Source organism: Coregonus lavaretus, assembly GCF_964263955.1.
Source record: "Coregonus lavaretus genome assembly, chromosome: 24".
NCBI classification, from domain to species: domain Eukaryota; kingdom Metazoa; phylum Chordata; class Actinopteri; order Salmoniformes; family Salmonidae; genus Coregonus; species Coregonus lavaretus.
Window position 1 is genome coordinate 45,081,340 of NC_140011.1, and position 17,908 is coordinate 45,099,247.

Consider the following 17,908-nt stretch of genomic DNA (forward strand, 5'->3'; position numbering starts at 1 on the left):
AGAACAGGGAGATGGAGAGAACAGAGAGATGGAGAGATGGAGAGAACAGGGAGAACAGAGAGAACAGAGAGATGGAGAGAACAGAGAGAACAGGGAGATGGAGAGAACAGGGAGAACAGAGAGATGGAGAGATGGAGAGAACAGAGAGATGGAGAGAACAGGGAGAACAGAGAGATGGAGAGAACAGAGAGAACAGAGAGACGGAGAGAACAGAGAGATGGAGAGATGGAGAGAACAGAGAGATGGAGAGAACAGGGATAACAGAGAGATGGAGAGAACAGAGAGATGGAGAGAACAGCGAGATGGAGAGAACAGAGAACAGAGAGATGGAGAGATGGAGAGAACAGAGAGATGGAGAGAACAGAGAGATGGAGAGATGGAGAGAACAGGGAGATGGAGAGAACAGAGAGATAGAGAGATGGAGAGAACAGGGAGAACAGAGAGATGGAGAGAACAGAGAGATGGAGAGATGGAGAGAACAGAGAGATGGAGAGATGGAGAGATGGAGAGAACAGGGAGATGGAGAGAACAGGGAGAACAGAGAGACGGGGAGAACAGATAGAACGGAGAGATGGAGAGAACAGAGAGATGGAGAGAACAGAGAGATGGAGAGAACAGAGAAATGGAGAGAACAGGGAGAACAGAGAGACGGGGAGAACAGAGAGAACGGAGAGATGGAGAGAACAGAGAGATGGAGAGAACAGAGAGATGGAGAGAACAGAGAGATGGAGAGAACAGAGAGATGGAGAGAACAGAGAGATGGAGAGATGGAGAGAACAGAGAGATGGAGAGAACAGAGAGATGGAGAGAATGGAGAGATGGAGAGATGGAGAGAACAGGGAGAACAGAGAGATGGAGAGATGGAGAGAACAGAGAGAACAGAGAGATGGAGAGATGGAGAGAACAGAGAGATGGAGAGAACAGAGAGATGGAAAGAACAGAGAGATGGAGAGAACAGAGAGATGGAGAGAACAGAGAGATGGAGAGATGGAGAGAACAGGGAGATGGAGAGAACAGGGAGATGGAGAGAACAGGGAGATGGAGAGATGGAGAGAACAGGGAGAACAGAGAGATGGAGAGAACAGAGAGATGGAGAGAACAGAGAGATGGAGAGAACAGAGAGATGGAGAGAACAGAGAGATGGAGAGAACAGAGAGAACAGAGAGATGGAGAGATGGAGAGAACAGGGAGATGGAGAGAACAGAGAGATGGAGAGATGGAGAGAACAGGGAGAACAGAGAGATGGAGAGAACAGAGAGATGGAGAGATGGAGAGAACAAAGAGATGGAGAGAACAGGGAGAACAGAGAGATGGAGAGAACAGAGAGAACAGAGAGACGGAGAGAACAGAGAGATGGAGAGATGGAGAGAACAGAGAGATGGAGAGAACAGGGAGAACAGAGAGATGGAGAGAACAGGGAGAACAGAGAGATGGAGAGAACAGAGAGATGGAAAGAACAGGGAGAACAGCGAGATGGAGAGAACAGAGAACAGAGAGATGGAGAGAACAGAGAGATGGAGAGATGGAGAGAACAGGGAGATGGAGAGAACAGAGAGATGGAGAGATGGAGAGAACAGAGAGATGGAGAGATGGAGAGAACAGGGAGAACAGAGAGATGGAGAGATAAGAGAGATGGAGAGAACAGAGAGATGGAGAGAACAGAGAGATGGAGAGAAGAGAGAACAGAGAGATGGAGAGATTGAGAGAACAGGGAGAACAGAGAGATGGAGAGAACAGAGAGAACAGAGAGATGGAGAGATGGAGAGAACAGAGAGAACAGAGAGATGGAGAGATGGAGAGAACAGAGAGATGGAGAGAACAGAGAGATGGAAAGAACAGAGAGATGGAGAGAACAGAGAGATGGAGAGAACAGAGAGATGGAGAGATGGAGAGAACAGGGAGATGGAGAGAACAGGGAGATGGAGAGAACAGGGAGATGGAGAGATGGAGAGAACAGGGAGAACAGAGAGATGGAGAGAACAGAGAGATGGAGAGAACAGAGAGATGGAGAGAACAGAGAGATGGAGAGAACAGAGAGATGGAGAGAACAGAGAGAACAGAGAGATGGAGAGATGGAGAGAACAGGGAGATGGAGAGAACAGAGAGATGGAGAGATGGAGAGAACAGGAAGAACAGAGAGATGGAGAGAACAGAGAGATGGAGAGATGGAGAGAACAAAGAGATGGAGAGAACAGGGAGAACAGAGAGATGGAGAGAACAGAGAGAACAGAGAGACGGAGAGAACAGAGAGATGGAGAGATGGAGAGAACAGAGAGATGGAGAGAACAGGGAGAACAGAGAGATGGAGAGAACAGGGAGAACAGAGAGATGGAGAGAACAGAGAGATGGAAAGAACAGGGAGAACAGCGAGATGGAGAGAACAGAGAACAGAGAGATGGAGAGAACAGAGAGATGGAGAGATGGAGAGAACAGGGAGATGGAGAGAACAGAGAGATGGAGAGATGGAGAGAACAGAGAGATGGAGAGATGGAGAGAACAGGGAGAACAGAGAGATGGAGAGAACAGAGAGATGGAGAGAACAGAGAGATGGAGAGAACAGAGAGATGGAGAGAAGAGAGAACAGAGAGATGGAGAGATTGAGAGAACAGGGAGAACAGAGAGATGGAGAGAACAGAGAGAACAGAGAGACGGAGAGAACAGAGAGATGGAGAGAACAGAGAGATGGAGAGAACAGAGAGATGGAGAGATGGAGAGAACAGGGAGATGGAGAGATGGAGAGAACAGAGAGAACAGAGAGATGGAGAGATGGAGAGAACAGAGAGATGGAGAGAACAGAGAGATGGAGAGAACAGAGAGATGGAGAGAACAGAGAGATGGAGAGATGGAGAGAACAGAGAGATGGAGAGAACAGAGAGATGGAGAGATGGAGAGAACAGAGAGATGGAGAGAACAGAGAGATGGAGAGAACAGAGAGAACAGAGAGATGGAGAGATGGAGAGAACAGAGAGATGGAGAGAACAGAGAGATGGAGAGAACAGGGAGAACAGAGAGATGGAGAGAACAGGGAGAACAGAGAGATGGAGAGAACAGGGAGAACAGAGAGATGGAGAGAACAGGGAGAACAGAGAGATGGAGAGAACAAAGAGAACAGAGAGATGGAGAGATGGAGAGATGGAGAGAACAGGACACGGACACGCATCATACCATGATGGTCAGTATGTGTTGTGTCCTAGCCTCATAGTCCAGTCGGTCAGCAGTGTAGACCACTCCAGTCCCTGGGTTAATCCTGAACAGTCTCATACTGGCTGGGTCCACACTACCGTGGATGGAGTAGCTGAGACGTGCACGCTCGTCAGCGTCCGACGCTCGCACACGTAGCAGCTCTGTGTCAGCCGGCATGTCCTCTGACACGCTAATGTCATATGTGGGCTGAGAGAAGACTGGAGGGTTGTCATTACTGTCAAGAACACGGATGAAGACCTGGAGGAGAAGAGGAAAGAAAGAAAGAGAGAGAGAGGGAGAGAGAGAGAGATGAGCTCCCACACTTTTCAGCATGTTTTTACAAAAAGATAGATTTAGAGTTAGATAAACTTAGATTTTTCTGCAAGGACATACAGTTGAAATCGGAAGTTTACATACACTTAGGTTGGAGTCATTAAAACTCGTTTTTCAACCACTCCACAAATTTCTTGTTAACAAACTATAGTTTTGGCAAGTCGGTTAGGACATCTAATTCTTCCAACAATTGTTTACAGACAGATTATTTCACTTATAATTCACTGTATCACAATTCCAGTGGGTCAGAAGTTTACATACACCAAGTTGACTGCGCCTTTAAACAGCTTGGAAAATTCCAGAAAATGATGTCATGGCTTTAGAAGCTTCTGATAGGCTAATTGACATCATTTGAGTCAATTGGAGGTGTAAATGTGGATGTATTTCAAGGCCTACCTTCAAACTCAGTGCCTCTTTGCTTGACATCATGGGAGAATCAAAAGAAATCAGCCAAGACCTCAGAAAACAAATTGTAGACCTCCACAAGTCTGGTTCATCCTTGGGAGCAATTTCAAACGCCTGAAGGTACCACGTTCATCTGTACAAACAATAGTACGCAAGTATAAACACCATGGGACCACGCAGCCGTCATACCGCTTAGGAAAGAGACGCGTTCTGTCTCCTAGAGATGAACGTACTTTGGTGCGAAAAGTGCAAATCAATCCCAGAACAACAGCAAAGGACCTTGTGAAGATGCTGGAGGAAACAGGTACAAAAGTATCTATATCCACAGTAAAACTAGTCCTATATCGACATAACCTTAAAGGTCGCTCAGCAAGGAAGAAGCCACTGCTCCAAAGCCGCCATAAAAAAGCCAGACTATGGTTTGCAACTGCACATGGGGACAAAGATCGTACTTTTTGGAGAAATGTCCTCTGGTCTGATGAAACAAAAATAGAACTGTTTGGCCATAATGACCATCGTTATGTTTGGAGGAAAAAGGGGAACGCTTGCAAGCCGAAGAACACCATCCCAACCGTGAAGCACGGGGGTGGCAGCATCATGCTGTGGGGGTGCTTTGCTGCAGGAGGGACTGGTGAACTTCACAAAATAGATGGCATCATGAGGAAGGAAAATTATGTGGATACAGTGGGGAAAAAAAGTATTTAGTCAGCCACCAATTGTGCAAGTTCTCCCACTTAAAAAGATGAGAGAGGCCTGTAATTTTCATCATAGGTACACGTCAACTATGACAGACAAAATGAGAATTTTTTTCTCCAGAAAATCACATTGTAGGATTTTTTATGAATTTATTTGCAAATTATGGTGGAAAATAAGTATTTGGTCAATAACAAAAGTTTCTCAATACTTTGTTATATACCCTTTGTTGGCAATGACACAGGTCAAACGTTTTCTGTAAGTCTTCACAAGGTTTTCACACACTGTTGCTGGTATTCTGGCCCATTCCTCCATGCAGATCTCCTCTAGAGCAGTGATGTTTTGGGGCTGTCGCTGGGCAACACGGACTTTCAACTCCCTCCAAAGATTTTCTATGGGGTTGAGATCTGGAGACTGGCTAGGCCACTCCAGGACCTTGAAATGCTTCTTACGAAGCCACTCCTTCGTTGCCCGGGCGGTGTGTTTGGGATCATTGTCATGCTGAAAGACCCAGCCACATTTCATCTTCAATGCCCTTGCTGATGGAAGGAGGTTTTCACTCAAAATCTCACGATACATGGCCCCATTCATTCTTTCCTTTACACGGATCAGTCGTCCTGGTCCCTTTGCAGAAAAACAGCCCCAAAGCATGATGTTTCCACCCCCATGCTTCACAGTAGGTATGGTGTTCTTTGGATGCAACTCAGCATTCTTTGTCCTCCAAACACGACGAGTTGAGTTTTTACCAAAAAGTTCTATTTTGGTTTCATCTGACCATATGACATTCTCCCAATCCTCTTCTGGATCATCCAAATGCACTCTAGCAAACTTCAGACGGGCCTGGACATGTACTGGCTTAAGCAGGGGGACACGTCTGGCACTGCAGGATTTGAGTCCCTGGCGGCATAGTGTGTTACTGATGGTAGGCTTTGTTACTTTGGTCCCAGCTCTCTGCAGGTCATTCACTAGGTCCCCCCGTGTGGTTCTGGGATTTTTGCTCACCGTTCTTGTGATCATTTTGACCCCACGGGGTGAGATCTTGCGTGGAGCCCCAGATCGAGGGAGATTATCAGTGGTCTTGTATGTCTTCCATTTCCTAATAATTGCTCCCACAGTTGATTTCTTCAAACCAAGCTGCTTACCTATTGCAGATTCAGTCTTCCCAGCCTGGTGCAGGTCTACAATTGTGTTTCTGGTGTCCTTTGACAGCTCTTAGGTCTTGGCCATAGTGGAGTTTGGAATGTGACTGTTTGAGGTTGTGGACAGGTGTCTTTTATACTGATAACAAGTTCAAACAGGTGCCATTAATACAGGTAACGAGTGGAGGACAGAGGAGCCTCTTAAAGAAGAAGTTACAGGTCTGTGAGAGCCAGAAATCTTGCTTGTTTGTAGGTGACCAAATACTTATTTTCCACCATAATTTGCAAATAAATTCATAAAAAATCCTACAATGTGATTTTCTGGATTTTCTTTTCTCAATTTGTCTGTCATAGTTGACGTGTACCTATGATGAAAATTACAGGCCTCTCTCATCTTTTTAAGTGGGAGAACTTGCACAATTGGTGGCTGACTAAATACTTTTTTCCCCACTGTATATATTGAAGCAACATCTCAAGACATCAGTCAGGAAGTTAAAGCTTGGTCGCAAATGGGACTTCCAAATGGACAATGACCCCAAGCATACTTCCAAAGGTGTGGCAAAATGGCTTAAGGACAACAAAGTCAAGGCACACAGGCCATCACAATGCCCTGACCTCAATCCTGTAGAAAATGTGTGGGCAGAACTGAAAAAAGTGTGTGCGAGCAAGGAGGCCTACAAACCTGACTCAGTTACACCAGCTCTGTCAGGAGGAATGGGCCAAAATTCACCCAACTTCTTGTGGGAAGCTTGTGGAAGGCTACCCGAAACATTTGACCCAAGTTAAACAATTTAAAGGCAATGCTACCAAATACTAATTGAGTGTATGTAAACTTCTGACCCACTGGGAATGTGATGAAATAAATAAAAGCTGAAATAAATCATTCTCTCTACTATTATTCTGACATTTCACATTCTTAAAATAAAGTGGTGATCCTAACTGACAGGGAAGTTTCAATAGGATTAAATGTCAGGAATTGTGAAAAACTGAGTTTAAATGTATTTGGCTAAGGTGTATGTAAACTTCCGACGTCAACTGTATGTTTCCCATGCCAATAAAGCCCTTAAATTGATTGAATTGAGATTGAGAGAGAGAGAGAGAGAGAGAGAGAGAGAGAGAGAGAGAGAGAGAGAGAGAGAGAGAGAGAGAGAGAGAGAAGAGAGAGAGAGAGAGAGAGAGAGAGAGAGAGAGAGAGAGAGAGAGAGAGAGAGAGAGAGAGAGAGAGAGAGAGAGAGAGAGAGAGAGAGAGAGAGAGAGAGAGAGAGAGAGAGAGAGAGAGAGAGAGAGAGAGAAAGGTTAGACAGGGCTGAGAGAAGACTGAAGGGTCATTACTGTCTAGAAAACAGATGAAGACCTGGAGGAGAAGAGGAGGGGAGGGGGGGGGGAGAAGAGGGGAGGAGATAGAAAGAGATTCAGAGGAGACACCTTTCTTTCCATAAGTCATCTGGACTGAGGTGTGTGTGTCTGTGTGTGTCTGTACCTGTGTGTTAGCTGTGTTGGTACCGTCAGTGACCATGACCGTGAAGTTGTAGAGAGACTGACCCTCAGCGTCCAGGGGCCTGGCTATCACCACCGTACCCATGCCCTGCTGGAGGTCAACGCCACTGTTGTAGCTCCACTCTGAAACACACACACACACACACGCACACACACAGACACACACACACACACACACACACACAGACACACACACACACACACACACACACACACACACACACACACACACACACACACATATGCAAGGCACACAGACACACATACACACACACAGACACAAGGCACAAAGACAATAACACATAGAAATTCAGGCTTCAGTTAGTTAGAGGTATTTCTATAATAAATGAGTTTTGTCAGTTTTGCCTCGTGGGTCTTGGTCTTCTGTTTCTCTCAAAGTCAACAACAATTCTACTCAACACACAAACACATACAGGCTGTAGAGTTTCAAACATACAGGCAGGTGCTGTAACGTATTACAGTGTGATTGTTTTGGACAGGTAGCTGAGACCAAGCGTGGATGGCAGAGGAATGGAGTCTAAAATCTAAATTAGAAATCAACGCAGCAACTACACCACTTCTCTTAATCACAGAGAGAGGATATGAATCCATGACTTTGTCAGTTTTACCTCCATTAGAGAGAGAGGATATGAATCCATGACTGTGTCAGTTTTACCTCCATTAGAGAGAGAGGATATGAATCCCTGACTGTGTCAGTTTTACCTCCATTAGAGAGAGAGGATATGAATCCATGACTGTGTCAGTTTTACCTCCATTAGAGAGAGAGGATATGAATCCCTGACTGTGTCAGTTTTACCTCCATTAGAGAGAGAGGATATGAATCCCTGACTGTGTCAGTTTTACCTCCATTAGAGAGAGAGTATATGAATCCATGACTGTGTCAGTTTTACCTCCATTAGAGAGAGAGGATATGAATCCATGACTGTGTCAGTTTTACCTCCATTAGAGAGAGAGGATATGAATCCCTGACTGTGTCAGTTTTACCTCCATTAGAGAGAGAGGATATGAATCCCTGACTGTGTCAGTTTTACCTCCATTAGAGAGAGAGGATATGAATCCCTGACTGTGTCCGTTTTACCTCCATTAGAGAGAGAGGATATGAATCCCTGACTGTGTCAGTTTTACCTCCATTAGAGAGAGAGAGGATATGAATCCCTGACTGTGTCAGTTTTACCTCCAGAGAGAGAGGATATGAATCCCTGACTGTGTCAGTTTTACCTCCAGAGACAGAGGATATGAATCCCTGACTGGGTCAGTTTTACCTCCAGAGAGAGAGGATATGAATCCCTGACTGTGTCAGTTTTACCTCCAGAGACAGAGGATATGAATCCCTGACTGTGTCAGTTTGACCTCCATTAGAGAGAGAGGATATGAATCCCTGACTGTGTCAGTTTTACCTCCATTAGAGAGAGAGGATATGAATCCCTGACTGTGTCAGTTTTACCTCCATTAGAGAGAGAGGATATGAATCCCTGACTGTGTCAGTTTTACCTCCATTAGAGAGAGAGGATATGAATCCCTGACTGTGTTAGTTTTACCTCCATTAGAGAGAGAGGATATGAATCCCTGACTGTGTCAGTTTTACCTCCATTAGAGAGAGAGGATATGAATCCATGACTGTGTCAGTTTTACCTCCAGAGCTGTACTCATTCATTCTATCACTCCTAAACATTCTAAAAGGAATTTTGCCCGATTCTGCATTTAATCTGTTTTGGGATTGGGATTGGGACTTACCCAGAGTCAGATCAATTTGTGCATACCATTTCTATGTCTCTGTGTGCAGTTTGAAGGAAGTCGGACGGTAGTTTCTGGAGCCAATGTTAACTAGCAGCTTAACTGCCAGAATCTTGCACTATCCCTTTAAGCATCAGAACCAGAAATGGAAACAGCCCTGTGTCTGTCCAGGTGTGGTTAGGGAATCACAGGCTCTGGTTCAACTCTCTTTCATTGGTTCCTCGCCTCTTTGTTAAAACACATTGGAGGAGAAGATCCATTCGTAATCAAGGAATCAAGGAGTCGAGGAATCAAGGCCCTGGTTCTCCTCAGACTTGACTGCCCTTGACCAGCACAAAAACATCCTGTGGCGTACAGCATTAGCATCAAATAGCCCCCGCGATATGCAACTTTTCAGGGAAGTTAGGAACCAATATACACAAGCAGTCAGGAAAGCAAAGGCTAACTTTTTCAAACAGAAATTTGCATCCTGTAGCACTAACTCCAAAAAGTTTTGGGACACTGTAAAGTCCATGGAGAATAAGAGCACTTCCTCCCAGCTGCCCACTGCACTGAGGCTAGGAAACACTATCACCACCGATAAATCTACAATAATCGAGAATTTCAACAAGCATTTTGCTACAGCTGGCCATGCTTTCCATCTGGCTACCACTAACCCGGCCACCAACTCTGCACCCTCTGCTGCAACTTGCCCATGCCCACCCCGCTTCTCCTTCACACAAATTCAGACAGCTGATGTTTTGAAAGCGCTGCAAAATCTGGACCCCTACAAATCAGCTGGGCTAGACAATCTGGACCCTTTCTTTCTAAAACTAGCCGCCGAAATTGTCGCAACCCCTATTACTAGTCTGTTCAACCTCTCTTTCATAACGTCTGAGATCCCCAGAGATTGGAAAGCTGCCGCGGTCATCCCCCTCTTCAAAGGGGGTGACACTCTAGATCCAAACTGTTACAGACCTATATCCATCCTGCCCTGCCTTTCGAAAGTATTTGAAAGCCAAGTTAACAAACAGATCACCGACCATTTCGAATACCACCGTACCTTCTCCGCTATGCAATCCGGTTTCCGAGCTGGTCACGGGTGCACTTCAGCCACGCTCAAGGTCATAAACGATATTATAACCGCGATTGATAATAGACAGTACTGTGCAGCCGTCTTCATCGACCTGGCCAAGGCTTTCGACTCTGTCAACCACCGCATTCTTATTGGCAGACTAAATAGCCTTGGTTTCTCAAATGACTGCCTCGCCTGGTTCACCAACTACTTCTCAGATAGAGTTCAGTGTGTCAAATCGGAGGGCCTGTTGTCTGGACCTATGGCAGTCTCTATGGGGGTGCCACAGGGTTCAATTCTTGGGCCGACACTTTTCTCCGTGTATATCAATGATGTCGCTCTTGCTGCTGGTGACTCTCAGATCCACCTCTACGCAGATGACACCATTTTGTATACATCTGGCCCTTCATTGGACACTGTGTTAACAAACCTCCAAACGAGCTTCAATGCCATACAACAATCCTTCAGTAGCCTCCAACTGCTCTTAAACACTAGTAAAACTAAATGCATGCTTTTCAATCGAACGCTGCTGGCACCCGCCCACCCGACTAGAATCACCACTCTCGACGGGTCTGACCTAGAGTATGTGGACAACTACAAATACCTAGGTGTCTGGTTAGACTGTAAACTCAACTTCCAGACTCACATAAAGAATCTCCAATCCAAAGTTAAATCTAGAATCGGCTTCCTATTTCGCAACAAAGCCTCCTTCACTCATGCTGCCAAACATGCCCTCGTAAAACTGACTATCCTACCGATCCTTGACTTTGGCGATGTCATTTACAAAATAGCCTCCAACACTCTACTCAGCAAATTGGATGTCTGAGAGTCTATTGGCTGTCTGGTGACCATCTGAATACTGAGATACTGAGAGTCTATTGGCTGTCTGGTGGCCATTTGAATACTGAGATAGTGAGAGTCTATTGGCTGTCTGGTGGCCATCTGAATACTGAGATAGTGAGAGTCTATTGGCTGTCTGGTGACCATCTGAATACTGAGATACTGAGAGTCTATTGGCTGTCTGGTGACCATCTGAATACTGAGATACTGAGAGTCTATTGGCTGTCTGGTGACCATCTGAATACTGAGAGTCTATTGGCTGTCTGGTGACCATCTGAATACTGAGAGTCTATTGGCTGTCTGGTGACCATCTGAATACTGAGAGTCTATTGGCTGTCTGGTGACTATCTGAATACTGAGAGTCTATTGGCTGTCTGGTGACCATCTGAATACTGAGATAATGAGAGTCTATTGGCTGTCTGGTGGCCATCTGAATACTGAGAGTCTATTGGCTGTCTGGTGGCCATCTGAATACTGGGATACTGAGAGTCTATTGGCTGTCTGGTGACCATCTGAAATACTGAGAGTCTATTGGCTGTCTGGTGACCATCTGAATACTGAGATACTGAGAGTGTATTGGCTGTCTGGTGACCATCTGAATACTGAGAGTCTATTGGCTGTCTGGTGATCATCTGAATACTGAGAGTCTATTGGCTGTCTGGTGACCATCTGAATACTGAGATACTGAGAGTCTATTGGCTGTCTGGTGACCATCTGAATACTGAGATACTGAGAGTCTATTGGCTGTCTGGTGGCCATTTGAATACTGAGATAGTGAGAGTCTATTGGCTGTCTGGTGGCCATCTGAATACTGAGATAGTGAGAGTCTATTGGCTGTCTGGTGACCATCTGAATACTGAGATAATGAGAGTCTATTGGCTGTCTGGTGACCATCTGAATACTGAGAGTCTATTGGCTGTCTGGTGACCATCTGAATACTGAGAGTCTATTGGCTGTCTGGTGACCATCTGAATACTGAGAGTCTATTGGCTGTCTGGTGACCATCTGAATACTGAGAGTCTATTGGCTGTCTGGTGACTATCTGAATACTGAGAGTCTATTGGCTGTCTGGTGACCATCTGAATACTGAGATAATGAGAGTCTATTGGCTGTCTGGTGACCATCTGAATACTGAGATAATGAGAGTCTATTGGCTGTCTGGTGACCATCTGAATACTGAGATACTGAGAGTCTATTGGCTGTCTGGTGACCATCTGAATACTGAGATAATGAGAGTCTATTGGCTGTCTGGTGACCATCTGAATACTGAGAGTCTATTGGCTGTCTGGTGGCCATCTGAATACTGAGATACTGAGAGTCTATTGGCTGTCTGGTGACCATCTGAGATACTGAGAGTCTATTGGCTGTCTGGTGACCATCTGAATACTGAGAGTCTATTGGCTGTCTGGTGACCATCTGAATACTGAGAGTCTATTGGCTGTCTGGTGACCATCTGAATACTGAGAGTCTATTGGCTGTCTGGTGACCATCTGAATACTGAGAGTCTATTGGCTGTCTGGTGACCATCTGAATACTGAGATAATGAGAGTCTATTGGCTGTCTGGTGGCCATCTGAATACTGAGAGTCTATTGGCTGTCTGGTGGCCATCTGAATACTGAGATACTGAGAGTCTATTGGCTGTCTGGTGACCATCTGAATACTGAGATACTGAGAGTCTATTGGCTGTCTGGTGACCATCTGAATACTGAGAGTCTATTGGCTGTCTGGTGACCATCTGAATACTGAGAGTCTATTGGCTGTCTGGTAACCATCTGAATACTGAGAGTCTATTGGCTGTCTGGTGGCCATCTGAATACTGAGAGTCTATTGGCTGTCTGGTGACCATCTGAATACTGAGATAGTGAGAGTCTATTGGCTGTCTGGTGGCCATCTGAATACTGAGATAGTGAGAGTCTATTGGCTGTCTGGTGGCCATCTGAATACTGAGATAGTGAGAGTCTATTGGCTGTCTGGTGGCCATCTGAATACTGAGATACTGAGAGTCTATTGGCTGTCTGGTGACCATCTGAATACTGAGATACTGAGAGTCTATTGGCTGTCTGGTGGCCATCTGAATACTGAGATACTGAGAGTCTATTGGCTGTCTGGTGACCATCTGAATACTGAGAGTCTATTGGCTGTCTGGTGACCATCTGAATACTGAGATACTGAGAGTCTATTGGCTGTCTGGTGACCATCTGAATACTGAGATAATGAGAGTCTATTGGCTGTCTGGTGACCATCTGAATACTGAGATACTGAGAGTCTATTGGCTGTCTGGTGACCATCTGAATACTGAGATAATGAGAGTCTATTGGCTGTCTGGTGACCATCTGAATACTGAGAGTCTATTGGCTGTCTGGTGGCCATCTGAATACTGAGATACTGAGAGTCTATTGGCTGTCTGGTGACCATCTGAGATACTGAGAGTCTATTGGCTGTCTGGTGACCATCTGAATACTGAGAGTCTATTGGCTGTCTGGTGACCATCTGAATACTGAGAGTCTATTGGCTGTCTGGTGACCATCTGAATACTGAGAGTCTATTGGCTGTCTGGTGACCATCTGAATACTGAGAGTCTATTGGCTGTCTGGTGACCATCTGAATACTGAGATAATGAGAGTCTATTGGCTGTCTGGTGGCCATCTGAATACTGAGAGTCTATTGGCTGTCTGGTGGCCATCTGAATACTGAGATACTGAGAGTCTATTGGCTGTCTGGTGACCATCTGAATACTGAGATACTGAGAGTCTATTGGCTGTCTGGTGACCATCTGAATACTGAGAGTCTATTGGCTGTCTGGTGACCATCTGAATACTGAGAGTCTATTGGCTGTCTGGTAACCATCTGAATACTGAGAGTCTATTGGCTGTCTGGTGGCCATCTGAATACTGAGAGTCTATTGGCTGTCTGGTGACCATCTGAATACTGAGATAGTGAGAGTCTATTGGCTGTCTGGTGGCCATCTGAATACTGAGATAGTGAGAGTCTATTGGCTGTCTGGTGGCCATCTGAATACTGAGATAGTGAGAGTCTATTGGCTGTCTGGTGGCCATCTGAATACTGAGATAGTGAGAGTCTATTGGCTGTCTGGTGGCCATCTGAATACTGAGATACTGAGAGTCTATTGGCTGTCTGGTGGCCATCTGAATACTGAGATACTGAGAGTCTATTGGCTGTCTGGTGACCATCTGAATACTGAGAGTCTATTGGCTGTCTGGTGACCATCTGAATACTGAGATACTGAGAGTCTATTGGCTGTCTGGTGACCATCTGAATACTGAGATACTGAGAGGGGATTTTCTATCTGTCTGACTGGTGTTAGTCTGTCTACTGTGAGCACTGGGAGAGGGGATTGAGAGAGGATTTCCTGTCTTGTGTCAGTCTGCTGAAAACTGACAGTGGATTTTCCACCCGGCTGCTTCTGACTCAGAGTGGAGTTAACTACTAAATGGATTCAGATATCAGTGGAGATGGTCAATACATGGACGTTAAAGCTGCAGTCTGTGAGAGTGGAGCCTCCCTGTACGTGAGGATATTATGACGTGGACGTTAAAGCTGCAGTCTGTGTTTCTGAAAAACAACAAAGCGGTCCCTCTTGTTTTGGTAAACAGCTGAGGGATGGAAGTCATTAAGAGAAGGATGCTACAGAGATCATCTAGGCGTCGATTTGGGATTGGGACCAAGTTGTTCTGTTGCCGTTACCCCGTGTCAGCTGACCAGAACCAGAAAGTAAAGAGGAAATATGATGTCATACTGTACCTGCTTCAGATGAGCAGTTCCTCCCACAGATGGATCTAGGTATATAGAACACCTCCCTGGCTGGCCTCTCTCCTTTAGAAAGGGGGAGGGGGGGAGAGAGGAGAGGGGGAGGGGAGAGGGGAGGGGGGGAGAGAGAGAAGAGAGGGAGGGAGGAGGGAGGGGGGGAGAGAGAGGAGAGGGGGAGGGGAGGGGGGGAGGGGAGAGGAGAGGGAGGCGAGAGAAAGGAGAGAGGGAGGGGAGAGGGGAGGGGGAGGGGAGAGGGGGGAGAGAGAGGAGAGAGGGAGGGGAGAGGGGAGGGGGAGGGGGGAGAGAGAGGAGAGAGGGAGGGGGGAGGGGAGAGGGGAGGGGGGAGGGGAGAGGAGAGGGAGGCGAGAGAAAGGAGAGAGGGAGGGGAGAGGGGAGGGGGAGGGGAGAGGGGGGAGAGAGAGGAGAGAGGGAGGGGAGAGGGGAGGGGGAGGGGGGAGAGAGAGGAGAGAGGGAGGGGAGAGAGGGAGGGGAGAGGGGAGGGGGGAGGGGAGAGGAGAGGGAGGCGAGAGAAAGGAGAGAGGGAGGGGAGAGGGGAGGGGGAGGGGAGAGGGGGGAGAGAGAGGAGAGAGGGAGGGGAGAGGGGAGGGGGAGGGGGGAGAGAGAGGAGAGAGGGAGGGGAGAGAGAGGAGAGAGGGAGGGGAGAGGGGAGGGGGGAGGGGAGGGGGGGAGAGAGAGAAAGTCTTTCAACATTTAGACCATCATGCATACCACAAACACAGACTCACATCATCACCACCACCACCACCCCCACTCCACACCCCTCCACCTCTCCACCTCTCCTCACCTATGATGTCAAACCAGAGCGGTGTGTCCGTCTGTCGTACAGACACCAGTCCTACAGGCTGACCTACAGCTGATGCCTCAGAGATGGAGAAGTTGTAGTAGCGCTGGGAGAACACCAGGGGCAGCAGAGAGGGAACAGGCTTACGAACCCACACCATATGGAGCTTCACTGTAGACCACAGAGGAGGGCTCCCACCGTCTAGAGCCTTTATCTGGGGGGAGAGAGAGAGAGAGAGACAGAGAGACAGATAGACCCTCCAATCCTTCAGTCATTGCTGATCTGATGTAACAGGTGTCAGCAACATGGCAAAAGCTATTGGAAGGCTAGATAGAGCTGAGCCTATTGGAAGGCTAGGTAGAGTGGATCCTATTGAAAGGCTAGGTAGAGTGGATCCTATTGGAAGGCTAGGTAGAGCTGAGCCTATTGGAAGGCTAGGTAGAGCTGAGCCTATTGGAAGGGTAGGTAGAGTGGATCCTATTGGAAGGCTAGGTAGAGTGGAGCCTATTGGAAGGCTAGGTAGAGTGGATCCTATTGGAAGGCTAGGTAGAGTGGATCCTATTGGAAGGCTAGGTAGAGCTGAGCCTATTGGAAGGCTAGGTAGAGTGGATCCTATTGGAAGGCTAGGTAGAGCTGAGCCTATTGGAAGGCTAGGTAGAGTGGATCCTATTGGAAGGCTAGGTAGAGTGGATCCTATTGGAAGGCTAGGTAGAGTGGAGCCTATTGGAAGGCTAGGTAGAGTGGATCCTATTGGAAGGCTAGGTAGAGTGGAGTCTATTGGAAGGCTAGGTAGAGTGGATCCTATTGGAAGGCTAGGTAGAGTGGATCCTATTGGAAGGCTATGTAGAGTGGATCCTATTGGAAGGCTAGGTAGAGCTGATCCTATTGGAAGGCTAGGTAGAGCCTATTGGAAGGCTAGGTAGAGTGGATCCTATTGGAAGGCTAGGTAGAGTGGATCCTATTGGAAGGCTAGGTAGAGTGGATCCTATTGGCAGGCTAGATAGAGCTTAGCCTATTGGAAGGCTAGGTAGAGTGGATCCTATTGGAAGGCTAGGTAGAGTGGATCCTATTGGAAGGCTAGGTAGAGCTGAGCCTATTGGAAGGCTATGTAGAGCTGAGCCTATTGGAAGGCTAGGTAGAGCTGAGCCTATTGGAAGGCTAGGTAGAGTGGATCCTATTGGAAGGCTAGGTAGAGCTGAGCCTATTGGAAGGCTAGGTAGAGCTGAGCCTATTGGAAGGCTAGGTAGAGCTGAGCCTATTGGAAGGCTAGGTAGAGTGGATCCTATTGGAAGGCTAGGTAGAGCTGAGCCTATTGGAAGGCTAGGTAGAGTGGATCCTATTGGAAGGCTAGGTAGAGCTGAGCCTATTGGAAGGCTATGTAGAGCTGAGCCTATTGGAAGGCTAGGTAGAGTGGATCCTATTGGAAGGCTAGGTAGAGTGGATCCTATTGGAAGGCTAGATAGAGCTGAGCCTATTGGAAGGCTAGGTAGAGCTGAGCCTATTGGAAGGCTAGGTAGAGCTGAGCCTATTGGAAGGCTAGGTAGAGTGGATCCTATTGGAAGGCTAGGTAGAGCTGAGCCTATTGGAAGGCTAGGTAGAGCTGAGCCTATTGGAAGGCTAGGTAGAGCTGAGCCTATTGGAAGGCTAGGTAGAGCTGAGCCTATTGGAAGGCTAGATAGAGCTGAGCCTATTGGAAGGCTAGGTAGAGCTGAGCCTATTGGAAGGCTAGGTAGAGCTGAGACTATTGGAAGGCTAGGTAGAGTGGATCCTATTGGAAGGCTAGGTAGAGCTGAGCCTATTGGAAGGCTAGGTAGAGCTGAGCCTATTGGAAGGCTAGGTAGAGTGGATCCTATTGGAAGGCTAGGTAGAGTGGATCCTATTGGAAGGCTAGATAGAGCTGAGCCTATTGGAAGGCTAGGTAGAGCTGAGCCTATTGGAAGGCTAGGTAGAGCTGAGCCTATTGGAAGGCTAGGTAGAGTGGATCCTATTGGAAGGCTAGGTAGAGCTGAGCCTATTGGAAGGCTAGGTAGAGCTGAGCCTATTGGAAGGCTAGGTAGAGCTGAGCCTATTGGAAGGCTAAGTAGAGCTGAGCCTATTGGAAGGCTAGGTAGAGTGGATCCTATTGGAAGGCTAGGTAGAGCTGAGCCTATTGGAAGGCTAGGTAGAGTGGATCCTATTGGAAGGCTAGGTAGAGTGGATCCTATTGGCAGGCTAGATAGAGCTGAGCCTATTGGAAGGCTAGGTAGAGTGGATCCTATTGGCAGGCTAGGTAGAGCTGAGCCTATTGGAAGGCTAGGTAGAGTGGATCCTATTGGAAGGCTAGGTAGAGCTGAGCCTATTGGAAGGCTAGGTAAATAATAATAATAATAATATGCCATTTAGCAGACGCTTTTATCCAAAGCGACTTACAGTCATGCGTGCATACATTTTTGTGTATG

At 47.0% G+C, this 17,908-nt stretch overlaps 1 protein-coding gene across 1 annotated transcript in view; it reads right to left on the reverse strand.

Moving 5' to 3' along the window:
- LOC311099906 (protocadherin Fat 3-like) overlaps positions 1 to 17,908 on the reverse strand; it is a gene marked incomplete at both ends in the record, with an annotated part of 292,315 nt that overhangs the window by 141,630 nt on the left and 132,777 nt on the right. The window contains 4 exons of the mRNA XM_084140624.1: positions 3,166 to 3,441; positions 7,234 to 7,373; positions 14,663 to 14,734; positions 15,474 to 15,684. Of these exons, the coding sequence (XP_083996750.1) occupies positions 3,166 to 3,441; positions 7,234 to 7,373; positions 14,663 to 14,734; positions 15,474 to 15,684 (699 nt within the window). The remainder of the gene's footprint in view (positions 1 to 3,165; positions 3,442 to 7,233; positions 7,374 to 14,662; positions 14,735 to 15,473; positions 15,685 to 17,908) is intronic.